Source organism: Equus quagga, chromosome 5, assembly GCF_021613505.1.
Source record: "Equus quagga isolate Etosha38 chromosome 5, UCLA_HA_Equagga_1.0, whole genome shotgun sequence".
Lineage (NCBI taxonomy): Eukaryota > Metazoa > Chordata > Mammalia > Perissodactyla > Equidae > Equus > Equus quagga.
Window position 1 is genome coordinate 119,490,763 of NC_060271.1, and position 20,972 is coordinate 119,511,734.

A 20,972-nucleotide genomic window follows, 5' to 3' on the forward strand; every position below is an offset into this window, starting at 1 on the left:
ATAAATCATTTTATAGCATAAAATAAATATTATTTATAGTGTTGACTCCTGCAATATTTGTTGCTTGTCTAACATTCAAGTTTAACTGGGCATCCTATATCTTATCTGGCAGTCATACCCATTCATAGCTTTCTGGATGGAACTTCAAGACCAGGAAGGAAGAAAGGAAAAAAGAAGGGAAGGTAGAAAGAAAGAGAGGGACGGAGGGAGGAAGGGAGGAGATGCTGGAGTTCAAGTTTGGGGAACAATGGCTGGGACTAGGGGAGCATGGTGAGGATGACCAGAAAAGTTGCATCTGGAGTTCCAATTAGTTGCTAAGGATCCTGTAAGTTGTAGTGACCCTAAGCTCTAGGGATGTCAAGTGACATTAAGTTGTAGAAAGAATAAGGTGGGAAAATGGGCCCTCTCAAACATGCTAGTTGATAAATAAATTAATGCAATTTTTCTAGAGGACAATTTGGCCATATATCAAAAGCTTTAAAACATGTATACATGTCAACCTAGCAATATTTCTTCTAGGAATTTATTTAAAGAATAATAAATGTGTTCTTTAAAGTGCTGTTTATAATAACAAAGAAATGGACACAATTTAAATGATGAATGATAGGAGAATGTTTGTTATAGTATATCCATATATTAAGGAATACTATGCAGTCATTAAAAGTGATTCCATAGATTATTTATCAACATAGAAAGATTTTTCACCATATCATTTAAGTAAAAAAAAAAAGGAAAAGCTATAAAACTGCATTATGGTAAGACTCCATTTTTGTGAGAATATATATATGTAAAATATATATATGCATTTTATTCATAAAAAAATGTCTGAAAGGGTATATACCACAATGATAATAACAGTAATTGAAATATGGATGATTTTTTTTTACTTATATATATTTTATAATTTTTCTTTTTTTAAAAAAGATTTATTTTTCCTTTTTCTCCCCGAAGCCCCCCTGGACATAGTTGTGTATTTTCACTTGTGGGTCCTTCTAGTTGCGGCATGTGGGATACTGCCTCAGCATGGCTTGATGAGCAGTGCCATGTCTGCACCCAGGATTCGAACTGGGGAAACCCTGGGCCACAGAAGAGGACAGCGTGAACTCAACCACTTGGCCATGGGGCCGGCCCCCTATAATTTTTCTTAAACATGTATATTACCTGGGTAAATTTTTTTTAAGTTTTTAAAAATCTCTGGTGATCATATACTTTTGAGTAATTATGAAATAAAATTGCAATTATAAAATGGGCTTTAATATTAAGGAATATATAGTCCAGATAAATGAGTACTGAGTTTCTACTGGGTGCCAGGCCTGGTGCTGCAAGCTGGGGATAGAGATTAATTGGACACACTCTCTGACCCCCAAGAATTTAAAGGCCACATTCCTTGGTGAGGTTCCTTGGCTCTCGGCCTTGCTAGCTCCAAAACCTCAGATGTCAGCCCTTTAGAGATCATCTCTCATGTTAACCAAATTCACAGAGGCTGATGAACAAACTAGGACAATGTATTAATTTGTGCTGAGAATTATCACAGTCACATAGTCCAAAATAGTACTCTAAGCATGACCAGCACATGTTTTCCCTGTGGGGTGAACTACATAGGGAAGTAAGTTATGATCAGAATGTTGCTTGCTGAGCCTGGAACCATACCAGAGGCAGGTAGTAACTGAAAAGTTTAATGGGACCTGGCTAAACTAGGCATGAAGTACCCATCTCCCTGATAAACATGGCCTTGCCAATGGAACCACAAATATCACAAGTCTGAGATTTTCTCTTCGTAGGACGGTAGCAGTTGGATGGGCAATGTCAAAATTTATCTTAGATGTTCTCCTTTTATAAAATTTTCCCAGGCTAATAAACTTCTATTTCCTCCAGATTGCACTCTTATTATCTGTAGTCACAAATTTGCTCAGATCTGGAGCCATTCCATTTCTTTTAAGTAATTTTTTGCCTAGTTTTCCTCTGCAATTTTGTATTTGGATAGTTTAACTCTGAAGATTCTTGTTTCCTTAATTTCCCTTTCTTAAAGGGCACCTTATGCATGCACTCACACACAACAAACTTTTAAATATTAAACACATTATTTTTAAAAATTGGAAAGAAACATTCCAAACCTCGGGGGAAATAATGCAAAGGGGTTTTAGTGAAGAAGTTAGGAACCATGACGCAGGGCCTTCTACAGCTGCTATCTTGCTCCTCAGTCGGGATCACACTTGGGCAAAATTCTTACGCTCAAATATGCAACTGAGCCCCTGCCACAGGAGGTAGAAGACTCCGGCACAGCTCTCTCTCCTGAGGTGATCATAAAGGAGTTGCCCCTTGGTGTGGCTTCCTTCGTCACCAACTTGCCTACCCAAATTTTCTGTAATTGGAACCAAAGTCCCCATAAGCTACTCAAATTCTGAGTTCTGAAGAACATGGTGTACCCACCGTGGATTATCCAAAAGGCAAACTAAGCATATTCTTAGGGTGCTGGCAGCAAGGGCATGCCTTAACCACACATATCTGCATGCATGTGAGCATGCACATATGCTCTCTCTCACACACACACACACACAATTATTTGGAAATACTTCAACATTTGGGAGTTCAAAAAAAAAAGACAGTGAAATAATCATCCTGCAAAAATTACAAAACAAACAAACAAATCATAGAACTTATTGGACTTCCTGACACTCGTTTTGAGGTTTAGTGTTTTTTGGTGGTGGTGTTTTTTTTAATTTCACACATGGATGCTTTAGTGTTTAGGGCCTCTAAACTCTTAAATCCAACCTTGGTGATACTAATTCTAGTATAAATGTTTTTATAAACTTTTAACATTAAAACCACCTGATATTCACATTCACCAGGCAATTACATTTATGTATTCCAAATTTCAACACATCTCAGCCACTGATACATTCCTGACTCCTTCTAAGAAGCCATGAAAAGTTTTTCACATCTCACTTTCATCATTCACCAAAATAGCTCTTAAAGTTAATTAGACTTGGAGTTAGGGTTTTGTGCCAAACACCCAAAACCTAACCATTAATTATTATTTTCTAAGTATTGAGAGCGCAGTATAAGCTATAAAATACTTGTCAAAACCTGGTCCCTGCCCCAAGGCTTACCATATAAAGTACAAAAACAAATCAATTCAGACAACACACTACATCAAATTAAAAGCAAGACTAAACTTGTAAGACACAAAGTTCAGGAACCTTTTTATAAATCCTTAAGAAGTTACCATAATTCTAACTAGAATTTGTTGGTTTGGGGGTAGAATATTGTATTTTTGTTTTAACTTTCTAACAAGGCCTCTACCATTGTTCCAGGAAAGAACTTTTATTTTTTTTTGAGGAAGATTAGCCCTGAGCTAACTACTACCAATCCTCCTCTTTTTGCTGAGGAAGACTGGCCCTGAGCTAACATCCACACCCATCTTCCCCTACTTTATACATGGGACGCCTACCACAGCATGGCTTTTGCCAAGCGGTGCCATGTCCGCACCCAGGATCCCAACTGGCGAACCCCAGGCCACTGAGAAGCGGAAGGTGAGAACTTAACCGCTGTGCCACCGGGCTGGCCCCAGGAAAGAACTTTTAACTTAAGAAGAGAACTCTGGGAGGCCAGCCTGGTGGCATAGTGGTTAAGTTCATGTGCTCCACTTTGGAGGCCTGGAGTTTGTTGGTTCGGATCCAGAACTACATACCGCTTATCAGGCCACGCTGTGGCGGCATCCCACATAGAAGAACTAGAATGACTTACAACTAGGATATACAACTATGTACTGCAGCTTTGGGCAGAAAAAAAAGAGGAAGACTGGCAACAAATGTTAGCTCAGGGCCAATCTTCCTTACAAAAAAAAAAGAAGAAGAAGAGAACTCTGGAGTTGTAATACCATTTCAGTTATGCTGTCTTGTAGAAAACGAAAAAATCAAACAGCAACACAAAACCCTTTGATATCACCTAGGTTCTCCTTAAAGCATCTGAGTGAACTAAAATATATTAAGCCATTATAATAAGAGTCTCAAAGATAGTAGCATACTGGCAAAGAGATTTTAATATTTACTTTTTTCTTTCATTAAAAAAATAGCCTTCAGTACTAATATGTCTGCCTGACAAAAGACATCTGTTGTGGTGTCCATCCAGTTCATACTGCTCCTCCTTTCCCCTTGGCCTCCAGACAGTACAACTCCAAAGTTGCAAGAGTGGGGGCCAGTCAGACTTGTTCATACAGCTTGACTCCACTCTCCTCCTCACAGTTGATTAGACCAGGAATGAGCACCTGACCCAAGTTGGACCAATCAGAGTCTCATCCCAAGAAATTTGGAATTACAGGTGAGGGATTCAGTTCTTTAGGCGACTAGACCCAGAAGATGGAACTGGGGGTGAGGTGGTGATGAGGTGAGGGCATCTTCCACCATCCTTCTCCAGGATAGGAAGCCAGTCTATAGAAAGAAAATGAAGCACAAGTACAGAGATGAGAGAGAGAAGGTACCTGGACAGTGTTCAGTTCCTGATTCCATTTGCTGGCTCCATTCCTGCCTTTGGCAACACCGACACGCTCCTATAACCTTATATAGAATAAACTGTTCCTTTTTTTGCTTACGTCCCTTGAGCTGATTCCTGTTATTTCCAACCAAACATCTTTTTTTTTTTCTTCTCTCCAAAGCTCCCTCATTTTCTTTCTTTCTATGGTGAGTTTGCTTAATAACTTTCTTAAGTACCCAAACAATGCAGGCATTTTCCAGAGCATAAAATTAAAAATTCTTAGTGTAGCAATAGAAAGAACTTGAAATTATTTTTTGGAGCAAAGTGAGGGATGGACAGATAACATTGCACAAGAGTTTTCATTAAGTACTTCTTGATGAAAATGAGATAATTTTCAGGCAATCTCTTAAAAATGACTTAGTCTGAAATCTTTTTAATTCCTCCTCCCACAAATGAGTCAATTCTAGGAAGACTATTTCAAAGTGTGATAAAAATTCTGTTGCTTCAAAATGGACTGTCTACAACATTGAGCAAAAGAAGCCAGACACAGATGGGTACATTCTGTATGATTTTACTTATATAAAATCTAGGAGCTGGCAAATTTATGATGTGTGTACTTTACCACCTGCAAATTATACCTCAATAAAGAAGAAAAAAATAGTCTGTAATCAGATAAGATCATTTCACAGAATTTAAAATCAGACACAGACATTAAGAAGATTTTATTTTCATTAAATTGCCTATTTGGAATGTAATGAAGCTTTTCTAAGTATTTCAAAGTATTTTGGGTAATCTGACCTTACTAAATTACCTTGGGTCAATGTGGGTGGTCATGAACGGCAAGATGTTCAGTTAGTTGGTTATTATGGCTCACATCGGCCAGACTGAGTGTACATCTTGAAGGCCATTGCTGCCACTCCTCTTCAAATGATCAGGTGGGTTCTCTTTTCTAAAGAGTTATGTTATTTACATGACAGACTCTGAAAGGAATCTAAGAAATAAGACCATGTAAGTCATACCCTGGAAATCTGTAGCCAACACAGAGAACGGGGGTACACTGTGAGGTGAAGCCCCGGCTGCAGAGGGAGGAATCACAAGGTCAGGAGCATCACGTGGTGTGTCTGACTGTAAAGTAGAACTTGACCTACTGTTTGCATCCTCACATTTTGTGAACATATGTTCTTACAAGATAAGTTATTTTGGAAGATCTTATTCATGTATATTTAATACAAAAACAGAGAAATTATTGATGCTGCAATATAGTGAGAGGAAGTATTGGAGAGTAGAAAGAGCACGGACTTGATAGTCATAAAAATCGGGAGTCAAATTCTAGCTCTTCTCCTTCCTAAATACGTGTCTGTGGAAAAATGATCCAATTTCTCTAAACTTCAGTTTCTTTGCCTGTGAAATGAGGTTTATAATTCCTGCCATCCAGTGTTATCTGAAGGATTAGAGACTATATACGTGTGTGTGTTTGTGTGTGTCTGGCACAGTCAGCAAACAATGGTGGGGGGGATTGTTAAATGTTAGGAGGACTGGATACTAGCCATTCTCAGCACTTACGGCTGAATGGCCTTGTTCAAGTGCTGTAGTTTTTCTGACCCTCAAGTTTTTCATTTATTAAAAAAGCCAAAAATATCCACCTGTTGAGGAACAGCTTCTGAGGTTAAATTAATTTGCAAGCAGTCTATTTTTGTTCTTTCTTATCCTCCTATGTGGTTCTACTGAATTAAGCACTTTAAACTATAGGTACCAGAAGAGGGGTGAAAAAGACCTATTTATTGGATACATGCAACACAAAAGGAAAAAACCAGAAATGGCAAATAGCACCAAGCAGCCAATGCTAATCTCCATCTGAGTCCCAAGGCAAAAGCTTCTCCCCGTCTGGTCCTTCCTCTCTGCGGTAGATAAGGATGGCAGCTGTTTTGAGGTATTTGGGGCAGCGATTTCATTGTTCTAATTTTTAGATCTTCATCTTGTTCATGATAGAAGTCAAGACAGGGCATGTTTCAAGCACATCAGCTAAAGAAGCAAAATGTGGCCTCCCATTTGCCTGGGGTCTACCCTCCCATGGTGCTCTGGTGCTAGAGCAGGGATGGCGACTCCATCTCTCTCTCTCCCAAGCGTCGGGGTGGAGGCCAGGGCAAGGGCAGTTATCTTTCTTATATTTCATTGGCTCAAGATACTATCTTACTTAGGAAGAAGGAAATGGCATACTAGAAATAAAAATGTTTGTTTGGCCAGACTGGACCAAGCAGTACAAAATGATCTGATTCACTCTACATTTTAAACTAAAACATTGTTGCTATCTGAATCCAGAATAGCATGGCCTGTGTTTCTCTATTTAAAAGGGGAAAAGAAAATCATAACAATTCGGTATGGGAAAACTCCCAGCAAGAGGCTGACGTCTGATTTCACCTCTTTTTCTTCATACCAACCAATGCTAGATGACCACAAACAGAACTTTACCCTGCTTCCCAGGATTGTTGTGTTGATTAAATGAAAAACCAAAAGTACTCTGTCAAGTTCAAAATGCTACATAAATATAGTTCGGTTATTACAAGAAGGGAACTGGTATCATTCCAGGTTTGTGCTGGAGACAGCAACAATGAACTAAACAGACAGCTGGGCAAAATATGCCAGACAGGAAGCATGTCTGAATCTTGAATATAGGCTGGATTCCCTTTCGCTGAGCTACACCTGCCAGACTGGAAGCCCTTGATGCTTCAGTCATGAACGGGCACATCCTGTCCAGGGCCTTGCCCCAATCTGGCCTTTGGCTCCACCCTGCAGTATTGGCAGAAGGCCAAGTCTGGGCTAACTTCCCCCTCTGCTTGCTTGGTACTGCCTTTCCGGTACCATCAGGCCTGAAGCCAGAGTCTCAACTACTGCACGACACAAGTAGACCAATAAGAACACTCTTGTTTCCATGTTAGGGAATTTCCCTTCCCTCCTCTTTCCCTTAAGTCACTCCTATTTCCACTTCTCTGTTTTTCATCTTCCCCAGGCCTCCAAAATAGAGTGTGGGAGGTCAAGAAGCTGAGGAAAGAGCAAAGGAACAAATGTATTCCCTTGACCGTTCATCTGAATTGAGTCTCAGTTGCTCCCCACTAGTGCTAACTCCTTGTTTCTAGTAGCTGGAACATAATAGGTTCTTAATAACTATTTACTGAACGAAAAATGAAGTTAATGAATTGGCAGATACATGTCAAATGAAGCCCTAGGCCTTTTCCTGGACCCTGACCTCCCCTCTCTGGCCTGCTTTTCATTTGCTCTTATGGTCAAATACTAGGGCAACCTCCACTTGGTTTCCCAGATTGCCTTTGACTTTAGTTTTTTATGCACAAAGGACAAATGTCAGCACATCTATTCTTTCATGTGAGTTTTGAGAGGAAAAAGAAACTGAACAAGGAACAAACCTCACTTTCCTTCAATTTCTTAGAAGGGATAGAATCAATGTGACAGTCTATGTGTATGTATGTGTTTAGGAGGGATATGGAGAGGTTGTGAGGTTGTGTTATTTTCTACAGGATAGAAGAATAGAAGAGACACGCTGGCTAGAAAGCACAGTTGCTGACAGTAGAGGCAGATGAACTTCTACCAAAGGCAGAAGGTAAAGGGGGCACAGCTTTAGATTCCCACCACTCGATCTCCTTATCTCCAGATGCCCTGAGGATCAGGAGGGTAGAGCCAGGTTTTTCTGGTGTTCAGTGGTGGAACACTACTACACTGGTGGGGCACATCTAATATGAACTCTAGATGATATCAAACAGTCAAATATACATGTAATTGGAATGCCAGAAGGAGATGAGAGAATGGGGCAAAAAAAACTATTTAAAGAAATAATGGCTGGGGCAGGCCCCGTGGCTGAGTGGTTAAGTTCGTGTGCTCCGTTTCGGTGGCCCAGGGTTTTGCCGGTTTGGATCCAGGGCATGGACCTAGCACCGCTCATCAAGCCATGATGAGGCGGCATTCCACACAGCAGAACCAGAAGGACCTGCAACTAGAATACACATTATGTACCGGGGGGACTTTGGGGAGAAGAAGAAAAAAAAGAAGATTGTCAACAGATATTAGCTCAGGTGGCAATCTTAAAAAGAAAAGAAAAGATGGGGCTGGCCCCGTGGCCGAGTGGTTAAGTTCGCGCGCTCCGCTGCAGGCGGCCCAGTGTTTCGTTGGTTCGAATCCTGGGGCGGACATGGCACTGCTCATCAAACCACGCTGAGGCAGCGTCCCACATGCCACAACTAGAAGGACCCACAACGAAAAATATACAACTATGTACCGGGGGGCTTTGGGGAGAAAAAGGAAAAAATAAAATCTAAAAAAAAAAAAAAAAAAAGAAAAGAAAGAAATAATGGCTAAGATTTTTTTTCTTTTTTTTTGAGGAAAATTAGTCCTGAGCTAATATCTGTTGCCAAGCCTCCTCTTTTTGCTGAGGAAGACTGCCCCTGAGCTAACATCCGTGCCCACCTTCCTCTACTTTCTATGTGGGACATCTACCACAGTGTGGCTTGCCAAGCAGTGCCATGTCTGCACCCAGGATCTGAACAGGTGAACCCCAGGCCACCAAAGTGGAACGTGTGCACTTAACCACTGTGCCACCGGCCCGGCCCCCAAACTAAGAGAATTTGTAGCTAACAGATCTGCACTAGAAAAAACACTAAGGAACTAAGAAGTTCTTTCAGTTGAAGGGAAATATTGACAGATGGAAACTCAGATCAACAGCAAAGAAAGAAGTGCACCAGAAATTATAAATATGATCTGGGCAAATTTTGTTATTGTTGTTGCCCCTTTCCTCTTAATTTCTTTATAAATTATTTGTTTATAGCATTGTCTTGGGAGATTTATTACTAATACAGGTATTACATAAAATATGAGCTCCAAGTTTTCAAAGCCTTCCTACTCTATAAGATAATGTATTTATCTTATGAGACGCTTTGAGTCTGAAATTGCTTCTGTCCTCTATTCTAGCCTCTTCCCACCACTGTGGGTTTGTTTTGAGGGTAGGCTAGGTACGAATGGGGTGAAAGATGGAATCCTTGAAAATTAACAGAAAGGGAAATTGATAGAACACGGGGTATATATGGTTGAAGGGAGGATCAGTGCAGGGAAAGAAAACAGACTGAGATTAAACACTCCCATGGTAAAAGCTAGGGAACAGTCCTAAGAATCTATCCTAAATTGTGGCAGAACTAGAGGAGGAGAAATGTAACATACCTAGTCCCTTCCCTGACCTCCCGACCTTTCACCCTACAGAATTCCTAATCTTCTTTAGACTTGACAGGTATCTTATATGTCTTAAGTAGGACTTAGCTCCCACACATATCTGATCTCCAGTTGGTGCTGAAGTTGAAAAAGAGGTGGTGGAATTGGGGACATACTAAGGAGAGATATTACGAGCATGTCCTAAGAGGAAGTCAAAGAACTGGGATGGTGGATGTATCACCTACGGGAAACATAAATACTGAAAGAGTAGGATAGGATGGACAAATTGTCCTTAAAGTGTTACCAATTTCACCTCACTCTGGTGGGACTCCGACCCACATTCGGACGGAGCATGTTAGGCTTGTTCTGAGCAGGGTTGTGGTTAATGTTTTATGGGGTCAGCGGGCCGGGTAACAAAAGTTCTGAATCGGACCCTGGGATATGGTTCTTTTAGTGCTTGGGCTACTGTAGGCTCCCAGTTGCATAAAGGATCCCAATTTCCATCAGAAGTTGTTAGCTTTTTGGTTTATTTTAGGGAGACTTTTAAAAATGTTTTTTGCTTTATTCTTTTACACATTCCTTCCTAAAAACTTCATTTTTGTCTTGCCAAGGATTTGGCTCCTCTTTCAGAAACAAAGAGGATTCAGGGTGAATTGCACCAGGTCCAGAACCCAGAAAAGCAAATGACATTGATCAAATGATGGGAGAGAAACGGAGACTGGCTATCTGCCTACAGGAATTAAAAATAGGTTTCACCTTCCAGGCCAACTCTCTGGAGCACTATGTTGAGAACGATTCCCAGGCTTAGGCTGGAAAGGGAGTACCACTATTAATTGGTGATGTCTACTGTGGGAATGAGACCACGTGCTCAGGGGGGCTACTCCTAGCTTGGGTGGTTTGTCTGCAGATTGACTGGTCCCCAGTAGATAAGGGACCTGCGAGACTACTACAAAGGAGTCAGGCTACTCTGTGTCACTGAAGCTCAGGACCTGTCAGGTCTTGGTCAGGTCCCAATCGAAGGGTTAGGAAAAACACTGCGTGTGAGAGCGGGAAAAGCCTGTTTATCACCATTGATGTTTGCTAAGTTCCTCACCTAAGTTGGTGGGCCAGCTCAGATAGGCCCGGGCTTCGGCGCCATCCCTCTCAAGCCAGCCTTGCTACCTTCCCCTGCCCCAACAGGTAAGGAATGGTTTGCTCTGCATGCATTTCTGCTTTACCAACACAAGTCACGGGGATGTGCTTTGCACACGGGCCCAGCCCCCACTCTGCGTCCCAATCCAGCAGAATTCTTGGGTCTTGGACGCCCATTTTGTTATGCCCACTGACTCCTCCTCTAAACCTCAACTAACAGAAAGCCTTTTTCCTGAAGCCACGCTGTGTCAAGGGCGCGCCCTCAGCCCTCGGTCTCCGGGGGGTGACTTGAGTTGAAATCTGGTCTTTTGTGAGGAGAGCAGGGGCTGGAAGGGGAGAAAAAAAGATACCGAGGCGCAGCTTCATCTGTCAGGGGGCTATGGGGTGGGAAAGAGTGTGCAGCTCCCGCAGGCCTCCAGGCAGGGGACTTTGGGGGGAGAGGGTGGTCTTCTTCCTGCCCTGTGAGAGTAGTGGGGGAGCTGCTCCCGTGTGTGGACGGGGTAGGGAGACCCGTCTTGCTGGGCTTTTCTGTTTGTTTTGGAGGAGGGTGAGGAATGCTGAATGCATGACGGCTGGGTATGGTTAGTCCGTCTGGGGGACCTGGGGAGGGTCCCAGAGGCCGGCAACAGACCCGTGAGCAAGGGTGGGGCCATCCTTCTCCGCCCCCCTCCCCCTCCCGGGGACTCCGTGCTCCCAGATCAGCGAAGAAGCCGTAGGGAGGGCGAGGGCTCCGGCGAGAGCCCCAGGTGGGGTGCCGAAGGGACGCGCCGGCCACCGCTTGCCCCTTTCCAAAAAGAACCAGCGGGGTCCGCTGTGGCAGGAAACGCACCACCCACCCTCAGCATGTCACCTCGGGGAGGAGGAGCCAGGTGGGTCGTCGCAGCTCCGGGAAGGGCTGCCAGGTCCGGGGCTTCGGGGCTTCCCCGAGGGGACAGCGGCGCCCTTGGGCCAGGCCTGCGGGGTCCGGTGCCCGGGGCTGTGGATGTGAGGAGCCGCACCCGGGCCCACTGCGGGCTCCCGAGGGCGGGCCGTCGGTGCCCGGCAGCGGGCGGGCGGGCGGGTCGTCAGCTGCCCGGCGCGTCGCCTACCTCCCCGCCCCCCGGCTTCCTGCGGAGGCCGCGGCCGCCATGTTGTTGTGGGGCTGAGGCTGCGTCGCGGACCTGAGCGGCCGTGACAGGCTGCGCAACAGGTTCGCTGTCGGCGGCCCGGCGACGACCCGGCCGCGGCGGCCGAGCGGGGTCTCCGGCGTGCGCCCGCGCCGCTGCTGCCGAGGGCCGCGGGGTCGCGCCGTGACGTGCGGGAGGCGCGGCGGGGGCGCCAGGTGGGTGACGGCGCTCGCTCGGCGGGGCTGCCGCAGGGCGCGGGCAGGTGCGGGAGGCGCCGCGGCCGGGCTGGGAGGCGGCTGCGCGCCCCGGGCGATGCGGACGCGGCCTCGGGAGCGCGGGCGGCCCCCGACCTAGGCCCCTGGCACTCTCGGCGGCGCCGGGCGGAAACCTGCGGCGCGGGGTTCCTGCCCCCGCGGCGGGGCCAGGGCGGACGCCGAGGGGCCGGGCCCGGGCTGCCCCTTCCCTGCGGCCGAGCCCGAGCCCCCGCCCCCGGTGCCCGGTCCGCGGCCTCTTCTGGCAGGTGCGGCCGCCGCGGGCGGCGTGGCCCCTCGCTTTCGGGGTGCCTGCCGAAGAGAGCCTTTAGGGACACCCGCACGCTTCCTCGGGGACCTATTCTCTTTTCGCGGAGTTGGTTTTCCTTCTCGGTCATGGTCGGTGGGGAATGTCAGGGCAGCCGCATCCCGGTGCGTCAAAGTGGCCCGAGTCACGAGGGGCCAGTGGGCGGATGCTCGGCGTCCAGCGCTCGCGTGAAACCAAAGTTGGGGAATGTTACAGCTTGACTTAAGCATTAGCGACTTCCAGGGTGTCCAGGAAGCACGGAAAGATGTAATCTCTTAGGCCAGCAGAGTATACTTTATTTACTTATTACTATATATATTTTTTAATTTAAAGACGACTGCATGTGCGTACCGATTGGGTAAACCGAGGCTGAAACTGCAGGTGGCTTTTCATTCTGTGAAAAGATGCTGTATTGGGATTTATTAGCCATGTGCTTTATCGTTGAATGATTGCTGGTGGCAAGTATGCTTCATTTGAGACTTTTATTAATTATCAACTAGGTATATTTTTGATAGTTCCAACCACTTTGTGATAGAAATTAAAGTTAACACAAAAATGATTGCTTTACTAAATGCTCTAGTTTGTTTTTACTAGTGTTTACTTGCTTACCCAGAATAGGCGAGGTGTGACTTGAAATTTTGTTGTTTTAGTCAGCTTAATTTAGGTGGCGTAGACTCTGTAGGTTAATCTTCTTAAGCCTCTCAAGAAAATTAATTGCCTCTTTCCCTGTGCTGGTTTGCTGGGTTGTAAATCAGTGATAAAACCTAAACGCAATTTAGAAACATCATGTAAAACCTTTACATATTTTAGTAATGGTGTCCCTCGAATTTTAAAGATACTAGCAGCTCTGATGTGCACACCTTTAGGTTTCTTTGGCTGTGCCTAGGATTTCCTTGGAATTTCTTTTCTGTTTCCCCAGCGTTCTTGAGATATGATTGACATGTATCCCTTGTAATTGCCAAAGTATGTAAGGTGGAAGTTGTTTTTAAAAGCTTAATTCATGAACAAACAGAATTTCATGTTGAAGGACATGGAAAAATGTGCATTGTTGCTGTTTTAATATATATTAGTGAGCAGGTGAAAAGCTTATGTGTTTTACCCTTTTATGCATGTAATTATTCCCTTTGCTCACCTTTACAATGAAAGGTAGATTTGTCTGAGAAAACTTGACCTGTACTGAATTATTGAGCAGGGAGGTACTACTGTGAGTTCAACATACCTCAAGGCTAAAATCCTGATCTCTCGTGAATATGAAGGAATGTGTTAGGCATGTTCTGGGATTGGAATTATAGTTTTTAGAAATTTATATTTTCACAAAAATAGAATTGTATGAGGAACCTCTGTAGACCAATCACCCAAACTCAGCAGCTTTCAAGATTTTCTTTATCCATCTCTTTTTCTTTCTTTCTTATGTTTATTTTTTGGTCATTTCACCCTATATACTTAATGTAGTTCCTTTTAAAAAAAATGGAAAATTTCTTACATGACCTTCTGATTTTTATTTTTAACACATCTTTAGAGTTTCACAAATTTCCATCTTTCTGGTAAGACAAAAAGAACATTTATTGGCTATCTCTTTCAACTACTTTCTACGGTATTAAAATATATTTACCATGGTTGTGATGTATTGAGCACTTAGTACATACTAGGCCCTGTGCTGTTCACATAATCATTTAAAGCTGGAAATGACCCTGTGAGTAGTTATTTTCTTCCCATCAAATAGATAAGTGAAATGTTAACCTGGAGGTTATCGGACTACTCTAGGTCTCTGAGCAGTAAGTACAAGAGCCAGGTTTCAAATCAAGATCCTTCTAACTTCAGTACCTGTGTCCTTACTTGGTACACTTAATCTCGGTTCAGAAATTAAAAACAAGAAATAGTCCTTTGGGCATTCAGTAAATATTTGTTGAGTAAATGAATGAAAGTATATATTAGTCCATTGATAAGTCACTAGCACTTTTATATACTGTACTTACTTGTAAAGCATTTATATTCACAAGTTCCAGAAATGATTCAGAATAAACTAATTACATTACTAAAGCGTGATATATTTATTACCATCTAACAGTGCATTTGCTTGTTTTTTTTTGTATTCTGGTATTTTCAATACTTTATGGAAAAATTTATAGAATAACTTTTTGAAGAAAGGCTAAAAAAAGGTAGACTTTTTTGATGTGCTAATCAAGATGACGGCAAGATTCCAAGTGTGAAGTGGAAAATAAGAATGTTTAGAATTAATTCTGTAAGTGAATAGCTCTACAGATGAAGATACATCAGAAATGCTGTATTTTTTACTTGAGTTCGTTTCTGACTTTGCAGCATCCTGTAACTACAGAGCACAGTGACTAACGTTAGCGTCCTGTTGGGTAGAGTGTGCATGTAAGTGTTCTTGAGAAGGAGGAACTGAACTGGACTTAAAGGATCTGAAGGCAGAGAGGAAGTGGGGGAGGAGGGGAGGAAACTGAGCAGAAATAGGACGGTGAATACATCAAGAAATAATGTATTTTTACAACTCTTAAGAGGGCAGCATATTTCACTTGCAAATGTATAACATTTGGAGAGATTCACGTAGAAATAATTTAACAGCTATATCAGGGCGCTGGATGGTTTATTTACTTGAGGAGCCATTCAGCACTTGTTTTGATAGACGTTTAGGGATCTATTACCAGACGGTAGACATTTAACTTGTTTTATTTAAGCAACTGTTTTGTTTTCTAAATCATTTTATTCACTATCGCATATTCATTTTAGAAACAATATATGTGGTTAAATAAAAATTTCATTTATTTGCATCATAGCTGTAGTAGATAAGAGTATAGGCTTTCAAGTTAAACCTCCTGCTCCCAGCTCCAACTCCAAATAGCTGTATGGCCTTGGGCAAGTTATTTTAACTCTCTAAGATTCTGTTTCCTCATCTGTAAAATGGGGATAAAAATAGTACCTATCTCATAGTGTTGTTGTATGTAATATAAGGTGCTTAGCACAGTGACTACAGCTTATATAAGTGCTTAATAAATAAATAAATAAACAAACATGTTTTCTATTGTTATTCCAACTTGCTTCAACGAGGAATTTCAAATTAAACTAGCTTAGTCTTTTTTTTTTTTTTGGTCTTTTTACCCAGTGACTGGAAAAGAAATTAGCTTTTTTGCCCTTAATTTTTAATCGTAACATCAAAATAATCCATGTAAGAAGGCTGGAAAATAGAGTATGTAGAAGAACTGACTTATAGTCCCATCTCCCAACAAAGAATCTGCCTATTAGTCCCCTTAATTTGGGGGGACAAGAAACCCAAAAAACATAGCCTACAGGAAGAAAACGTTCTATATCGGCAAAAGAAACTACTGTTTTGGATTATCACTTCAAAGTCTTTGAATCCAAGTGCTTAAATAGCTTCTACTTAGCAGTGTGAGGAGTGCTTGAATAGTGTGAGGTCGATAATGGGAAAGAATGGTCGAGAATGGTCTGTTATGTCAAACTACAGAGCCCACATAGATAGGAGCCAGTGGGGTTTGCTCTGACAGTCAGGAGTACACTGATAACTGTTGCTTTATCATTTCATTTTTGCTTGAACACACTGGCATAGGTATTTGCATATTCTACTCACCACCCTACCACTCCTCCTTCACACTTAAGAATGACTGCTTAAATACAAGAATTAAGTAGGTCAAGTTAATAAATTTTACAACTTATGTAACATTTGGTGACTTTACTTTTCAGTGAGCATGATATACTTTTTGATGAGTATTAGTGAGAACTTCAAGATTAATGAAATTTGCCTAGAATGATGGGGACTAGGAATGCATGTGTAGCATCCCTTTTCTAACTTTGAATTAAGTCCTGAAAACCGGAATGGTAGAAGAGAAGCCATGGTTAAGACTTGAGATTTAATTTCCATTTACCTTCTCACTAGAAGCATTTTAGGCTTTCCCTCTGCTAAAGTTCCAGTGAAATGCCTGTAAATTGATTTTGTCTTGCTTGCAGAGACAACCTCTGTTGGAAGGCTTTACCTGACCGCCTCTCCTTCCTTCTGGCATCTGGTCCTCATTCCTTGATTCTGAGTTGGAGTTTTTGCCTCCTCCTTCCACCATCCTAGCTCCTACATCCAGGATCGAGGGTTCCACTGGGTCCCAGAGAGCTGAGTCACTTGGGTGATTGAGATGGAGAAAGCCATTTAGATTAGATACAGGTAACCCAAAACTTTCTGAACACTGCTCTCCAGTCCCTGAGTTTACAGTCTTTATAGCATGGTGGCAATCCCATCTTGAAAAAGCATATGCTACGTGCGGCTCCCCCTTAAATACATCTTTGCTGTTGCTTTCCTCACTAGGTTGACTGTGTCATCTTTGCCTTTCTAGGGTCTTCAATGGAAAAAAAAGTCTTTTTTCCCCTCTCCTTTTCTGCCAGCCTTAACTTCCTTTTCTTTATTCTCAATCACCATCTTTCCTCTTTAAAAAGTTAAATGCAACAGAAGTTACTCATAATTCATGATATTGAAGTCATTATTTCATCTAACAAACATTGAATGCCTGCCTGCCAGGAACTGGCCCAAGCACTGAGCATGTGAGCAGTGAACAGAATTCACAAAACCCCTGCCCTTATGCTGTTTGTATTCAAGAAGGGGGAGGAGAGACAATAAAATGTCTAGAAGTTAGAATTGGCTAAGTGCTATGGAGAAAAGTAAGACAGGAAATGGGGGTAGGGAGTGTGTGCACAGGTGAGTGGGGGTGATTGAGAGAAGTAAATTTGCCTTATTCAAAATTATTATTAAGGAATTCAAGATTGGGGAAGGATTATTGTGCACATTTTATGAGTAAACAATAATATTTCAGGTCATTGTATTTAATGTTTATTATTTTAGTATTACTATTGGTTTGCACTCAGCAGATCTCTGAATATTTCTATTTCCTAGTAACTTAAGCTAGAAAAAGAAATCTCAGGCATAACGTGAGCCTAGAGCAGAGATTTGTTAAATGGTTTAGAATAGATACCTTGACTTGATTTTTCCTAAAAGTCCTATATTGTGTTTGTTGTTTAATTCTATACTTCATACTATTTTTATTGTGATGAGTAGTATACGTTCCTTGTGGAAAATTGGAAAGCCAGAGGGAAATTTAGAGACGACAGTAATAGTCACTAATAATCATATTACCCAGAGAAATGTTCAGTGTTAGTATTTTGGTAGATCTTCTAGAAATTTTTCTCTGCAAAAAATGGAATTATGTTATATACTCTACTATGTAACCTGCTTTTTAGATTACTAGCATTTATAAAAAACATGGTTCTATTTTTATTATGTATTTATAATATAACTTTTATTGGCTAAATAATATTACCCTGCTGCTACTGAATGTTAATAATGTCTAATATTTATTGAGCATTTACTATATCCTAGTTACTTTTGAGACTCTTTGCATATTTTTACTCATTTAGTCCTCAGCCTCTCTATAATAGCTGTTCTATTACTAATTTTACTGTTGAGAAAATTGAATAAGGACAGGTGTAATAATTTTCCCAAGATCTCATAGCTAATAAGTGGTAGACAAAGGATGTGAACTTAGTCTGACTCTACATCTTGCACTCATATCATCTCATTCTTCTGTAACATTAAGGTAGTTTATAAATTTTGTTTTTGTTATTTTAAATTGTGCCACAGTTAACATTTGTGTAACCATATCTGTGTCCACATCTAAAATTATTTCCTTAGAATGAATTTCTAGTAGTTGTAGTAGTATTGGGTCAAAAGATGTGGACACTTCCTAAGGCCCATGAAATGTATTGCCAAATTATTTTCTAGAAAAACTTGTCAGTATCAAAGTGTTCTACCAAGTGAAACCAGTCCTGTTCCCCACATCCTCAGAAACACTGGGTCTCTTTTTCTAAATCTGCTAATTTGATAAAGACCACTTTGCTTTAATCTTTCTTTTTCTGAATATGAATAAAGTTATACTTAAAAAGGTTTTTTTTCTTCTATGAGAAATATTTGTCTCTGCCTTTTTCTCACTTCATTGGCATGTTCATCTTATTTATTTCTAAGAATTCTTTATATATTAAGAATAGTGACTTTGCCATATAGATGTACATTTTTCCAAATTTGTTTCTTAGTTTTGTTTATGGATTTTTAGAATGGTAATGATAGTAGCTCATGTTTACATAGTACCTCCCATGTATAGCACTATTCTAATTCATTATATTTATTAACTCACTTCAGTTTTATGGCATTCCTGTGAGGTAGGGGCTGTCATTAGACCTGTTTACAAAGTCCTCTAAAATTGTCATTTTAATTCTCAAAAGATTTTTTCCTGTGTCTTTGCACATTTCTGTTCCCAATTCCTAAAATCTCCTTTCTTCCTCCTAGCCTACGGGGTGGTACCTATTGTTCGTTTCTTCAGCACTCAGTTTAGGAGTCATTTCCTCTGGGATTGCTCATCTAACAACTTTCTAGTTCCCTAAGGCAAAATTAGGTGCCCATCTTTTGTCCTTTCTGTATACCTATACCACTTATCTGGAATTCTAACTTTTGGTCTTATTCTTTTATAGTCCCTGCTCTAATACATCTTATACAGGTCGTATACATCTAATGACTCGGGTAAATATTTGTTGATTTGAATTAAAGGTGCTCAGGGTGATGTTGGTGATACCAAGAAGGGAATTAACCTTCTAAGTATATAAAATAGACAAACTTCTGCAGAGGAAGTAACACTGGAATTGGGCTTTCTAGGCCAGGGGGGAAGGAAGGTGAAAGGGAGGGGCCCAGAGACTAAAATTGAGTGAAAACAGACGTGGAAATTTCCCGTTCCGGGAACAGCAAGTTGTTTAGAGTGGTTTTGAAGATTATTAACCTTGCCTGTGGGAAAACCTGATGAAATAAATTTCTCTTTGACTCCAGGATAGCTTGTTTAATGTTCCGAATATTTGAATCTTCCTTCTAGATCTCTTCTGTAAAACAGGGTTCAATTTCTCTTCTGACTTTACCCTTTTTCCAGCGTAATGGGGGAAGTTGGAGGGCCCTAACGTAATCTTGGTGGGATTCTGGAATACCTGGGGAAGTTTGGTGAATTGGTTGGGTAGGCCCACCAGCAGCCTTTGCCAGAAGCCAGAGCCTTAGGGGAGAGAACAGACGCTGAAGCTTTTGTCATTGGAGGCTTCAGTTCCATTCACACCTTTCCCTGGCTGTTAACACATTTGATTAGTTTAGACCTCAACTCCTTTTCTCTCCAGCCTGCCTTTCTGTTCTAGCTTTGATCAGACATTCTTCTCTTAATTTGCTAGTTTAATTTTGAGGTATACCAACTGCCGGTCTGTAAGAAGAATGAGTGAGCACTTTATTTATTAACAATATAATTTATTTGTCATTTAACGTAGATATTTTCCAAATGCTTTTCCTCCTTAAATTTAACTTTGTTTCTCATTATGTAACGGTTTTTTTTTTCATTATGAGAATAATACATGCCGACTGAAGAAAATCTGTAACAGAAGAAAAGAAGTAGGAGAGAAAAGTCATTCCAAGTCCACCAGCCAATGACAGCCACATTTGGGTGTCTCCCACTCACCTGTCTTTTCTTTTTGTTTGTTTTTACATGTATATTGGTGTACATGTTTTACAATACAATGTTGTAGTTAGGAACATGGCTTGTGCTGTCTGATTGGAATTTAGGTCCAGTTTAGCCTTTTAGTAGCTTTGTGAGTGTAACAATCTCAGTAAGCCTCAGTTTTCTCCTGTTTAAAAAGTTGAGAGGCCAGCCCCATGGTCGAGTAGTTAAGTTTGCGTGCTCCGCTTTGGTGGCCCAGAGTTTTGCTGATTCGGATCCTGGGTGCGGACCTGGCACCACTCATCAGGCCATGTTGAGACCTACAATTAGAATATACAACTATGTACTGGGGGGCTTTGGGGAGAAGAAGGAAAGAAAAAAGAAGAGATTGGCAACAGATGTCAGCTCAGGTGCCAATCTTTAAAATAAATAAATAAATAAGATTTCATAATTTTATCCATAGGGTTGTTATGAGGTTGAAGAGATAATGTACATTGAGTGTGACCATCCCATAATCAGTTCTCTGTAAGTGTAACAGTAGTCCTCAGGCCTGTCTTTTGGTTGGTTTAGCTAGGGCTGCTGCTCTGGGCTGTGTTTGGAGGGAAGGAGTGGATCAGGGTACTGTATCTTTTTTTCCTGAAATAATTAAAATTCCGTTTCAAAAAAATGTTTTTGACATTCTCAAGGGGCCTATGAAAATTTTTACAGTGAAGCCTTCTTTAAAGTGTTATTTATCTTGGGCCAGCCCCACAGTTGATGAGTGACCCTGGACTTCAGACCCTCCTAGGATGGCCCTGATAATGATGATATTGATGATAATAAGATAACAATGATAACATGTAAAGACCTGAGTGTAAGGCTTGGCATTTGGTAAGTATTCAGTGATTGTGGGCTGTTATTATTATTTTCATGATGATACATGCACATTTATATTATATCATAAATTTTAAATTATAGGAACATA

At 41.5% G+C, this 20,972-nt stretch overlaps 2 protein-coding genes across 6 annotated transcripts in view; one reads left to right on the forward strand and one right to left on the reverse strand.

The window, feature by feature from the left end:
• Positions 1 to 4,024: 4,024 nt before the first annotated feature.
• LOC124239695 (translation initiation factor IF-2-like) lies at positions 4,025 to 12,567 on the reverse strand. Its single transcript, XM_046661855.1, has 2 exons — positions 11,663 to 12,567; positions 4,025 to 4,430 (listed from the first exon to the last, which is right to left on the reverse strand). Exons 1-2 carry the CDS (start codon positions 12,565 to 12,567, stop codon positions 4,346 to 4,348), a joined length of 990 nt encoding a protein of 329 aa, XP_046517811.1. The 3' UTR covers positions 4,025 to 4,345.
• ITSN2 (intersectin 2) overlaps positions 10,622 to 20,972 on the forward strand; it is a 134,522-nt gene continuing 124,171 nt past the window's right edge. For 2 of the 5 annotated variants that reach the window (XM_046662494.1, XM_046662497.1), the window contains exon 1: positions 11,949 to 12,133. The gene's annotated coding sequence lies outside the window, so the exon portion shown is untranslated. Of the gene's footprint in view, positions 10,861 to 11,070; positions 11,682 to 11,947; positions 12,134 to 20,972 lie in introns of those variants that run through there. The other 3 variants (XM_046662496.1, XM_046662495.1, XR_006888743.1) reach the window with 3 other exon arrangements.

Excerpts from the sequence above, each read along its gene's own strand:
- LOC124239695 (XM_046661855.1), bottom strand. The coding sequence starts at position 12,567 with ATGACCGAGAAGGAAAACCAACTCCGCGAAAAGAGAATAGGTCCCCGA. Across the intron at positions 4,431-11,662 it reads CCTGGCTCCTCCTCCCCGAG|ACTGGCTTCCTATCCTGGAG; the intron begins GTGACATGCTGA and ends TTCTTTCTATAG.